Source organism: Lactuca sativa, chromosome 5, assembly GCF_002870075.4.
Source record: "Lactuca sativa cultivar Salinas chromosome 5, Lsat_Salinas_v11, whole genome shotgun sequence".
NCBI lineage: Eukaryota > Viridiplantae > Streptophyta > Magnoliopsida > Asterales > Asteraceae > Lactuca > Lactuca sativa.
Window position 1 is genome coordinate 286,816,661 of NC_056627.2, and position 2,662 is coordinate 286,819,322.

Below are 2,662 nucleotides of genomic sequence, written 5' to 3' on the forward strand. Positions count from 1 at the left end.
GCCTCAAAACGGCTTGACGTGGGCGTTCCAATATCCCATTATCATGAACCGATTTATTTCACAAATAATATTCAACATTAATAGATCTTAAAAACAGTCTTTACTGCATTTACATGGATAAATTTGGGTCCTTTTGTTCACACTTCCTTACAATTTGATGATATGACATAAAAATTTGGCATGATGATGTATTTGTTTTTTTTCCCTTTTTTTTTTTTTTGCTATTTTGTTTACCATTTGTTTCTTAGCAGGTCATCCTTCTATAAGTTTAATAATAAATCCCATAGTTATTATAACATACTTATATTTTACATGCAAACAACTTACCAACAACAGATAACATCATAACACCCTAACCAGTCACTAGTCCGCGCCGGCGCCGGTGGTAACGCCACAGTAGGATTTGATCGCGCATTTGGATGCCTTTCCCTCCTCCGTGGTCACATACTTTAAGAATTCAATTTGATTAAAAGGCATGAATTGCAAATAGTGTTCTTCATCGTCCACCAATTTCTGAGGCACCTCCACTGTCGCCCTCATAAACGAAAATAGCCCCAACGAATTCCTAACAACTTCTTTCTCCGATGTTCTCATCGCCACTTGATGCACTGGCGCATGAATCCTCCCGTTACTCCATGCCTATTTCATACCACAAAATTAAAGCGTTTTAGAATTGCAAATGCGTAGGACCAGTGTCGGAGTATTACCATGAAGGGTTCTCCGGCTAAGACAATGAACGTTGATGGAGAGGGCTCAGGATATATCCACTCTCCATTTTTCATCTGGATCTCTAATCCTTTGAGGTCGTCGTCTAAAACTGCTAAGAAACTCTTGTCGGAGTGAGGGAAAAGACCCATAATGCCTTCTCCCTCACGTGGTGACCGATACTTCATGAATCTAGACAAGTACAACGTAGAGTCAATCAAACGGTCACATTCCTTGGCGTCAACCCCGTAGCTATCAAACACCATTCTCATCACGCAATGATCGATTTCTGATAACAGTTTCATGTACTCGAATGCAGTCTCGCTACAGCGTAAAAAATAGGAAATCAAATAATAAGGAAAAATAATCAAAATCAGAATTTTTGTCAAATCAGTCTCGTCGGTAATGGTTTCGGTTTTAGCCCGTTTCTTGACATAAAATAAGTATTTCCAATTACCCAATAGCAAATAATGGATCAGTTTTTTGTTACCAGAAGACTTTGTGGCCTGAAGGAAAGAGAAGATCAGTAAAGCTTTGGGTGCCTTCAATGGTGGCTCCACCTTTGATGCCGAAGTACTCCCAAAGAGGCATGGATGCATATTTCCCGTATCCGAAACCAAGGAGATCAGAAGTGTTCTTCACCTTGGTTTCCATAGGTAGATGAAACAAATCGTTAGCGAGCTCGAACATGGTGTCACGTAGATCTGAAGAGACTTTATCGGTGGCCAGGATGAAACAGCCGTAGTTTTCGAGGGCTCCCCGCACGGTGTGAGACGTTGATTGCCAAGCACCATTGCTACGGTTTAAGGTTTTTGTATTGAAGGTTATGACAGGAAGCTTGTTTGGGTTGGGAGCCATTGCTCTTTTTTTTTACTATGTTCATATATTCTTTTAGTCTCATATTTATATATGTTTCTTTTTGAGTTTTCATAAAATAATAGTCTTCTTATTAAAATAAATATTTTCTTTAACAAAATATCTATCATTACTATTTAACCAATTAAAATATTTAATAATGAAATTAAATGTAAGAAATGATAAAAAAAAAAAAAAAAAAAAAAAAAACAGTCATTTTATTAATAAAATTAAGAGTTATTAATGTTTCCTTAGACTACACTTTTCAAATCCCACAAAACTCAGTAAAACTCAGTGATGTCATATATTACTTTACCATACTTTTGTTTTTTTTCTTTTTTTTAATTGAACAAAATGTATTTTAGTTAAGAAACAATTTTTTTCCGTTTTTTAGTTGAATAAAATGTAATTAACTAAAAAAATTTATTAATTTAATTGAAACAATTACATTTCTAAAAACAAAAAAAAAAAACATTAAAATCCTAAAAACAACAAAAATAACATAAAATCGATTGCAATCCTAAAAACGATTACTACTTGTAATATTCTTTCATGATGTCCGCTTGAGGCTTCAAATCCATATCGCGTTTGTCTCCGTGGAGGTGATCGAAAGACTTTGTAAAAAATTTCATATCCCAACTTTTTTGCTTCTCCTTTCGAGCTCCGTTGCTTTTTATCTCTTGATCTTTGTTCTCTTCCGACTTCTCATTTTCAAAAGACAAACGAGTCTCAAAATTCAAATTATAAACTTCCAAAGTAGTAGCAATTCACATCATCTCCTTTTCCTGTTGCGGATGTATTTCACGACTATCATCTCTTTCAAGCTCAAGCTCATCCATTTTATTCAAATCAACCCCAAAATACGCATATGATGAAGTAGTGTAAGTCATCTCAGAAACTTTGGTTCTTTTCGGACCATCTTCTTCACTACCATACTCTTTTATCCATTTCAGGGAATTGGATAAAACTTTCCAAATATCAAGAAACATGAACGGCTTCTTATTATTATTAACAAGAAAATTTGTAAGAGCCGTTTCTAAAATTTGTTCATTGTCTTCCCCAATTTTTCATTGAGTTAAAAAATTGTTGTAGATGCCGTTAA

General features: G+C 34.9%; 1 protein-coding gene across 1 annotated transcript; it reads right to left on the reverse strand.

Annotated features, from left to right (window-relative positions):
• Positions 1-236: 236 nt before the first annotated feature.
• LOC111910124 (deoxypodophyllotoxin synthase) lies at positions 237-1,735 on the reverse strand. Its single transcript, XM_023905909.3, has 3 exons — positions 1,196-1,735; positions 708-1,029; positions 237-639 (listed from the first exon to the last, which is right to left on the reverse strand). Exons 1-3 carry the CDS (start codon positions 1,561-1,563, stop codon positions 364-366), a joined length of 966 nt encoding a protein of 321 aa, XP_023761677.1. The 5' UTR covers positions 1,564-1,735; the 3' UTR covers positions 237-363.
• Between the last annotated feature and the right edge of the window lie 927 nt (positions 1,736-2,662).

What these genes read in the sequence shown, in the direction of transcription:
- LOC111910124 (XM_023905909.3), bottom strand. Translation starts at nt 1,563, where the DNA reads ATGGCTCCCAACCCAAACAAGCTTCCTGTCATAACCTTCAATACAAAA. An exon ending in TCAGGCCACAAAGTCTTCTG is followed by an intron (nt 1,030 to 1,195) that starts GTAACAAAAAAC and finishes TTTACGCTGTAG; the next exon opens with CGAGACTGCATTCGAGTACA. An exon ending in TAGCCGGAGAACCCTTCATG is followed by an intron (nt 640 to 707) that starts GTAATACTCCGA and finishes GGTATGAAATAG; the next exon opens with GCATGGAGTAACGGGAGGAT.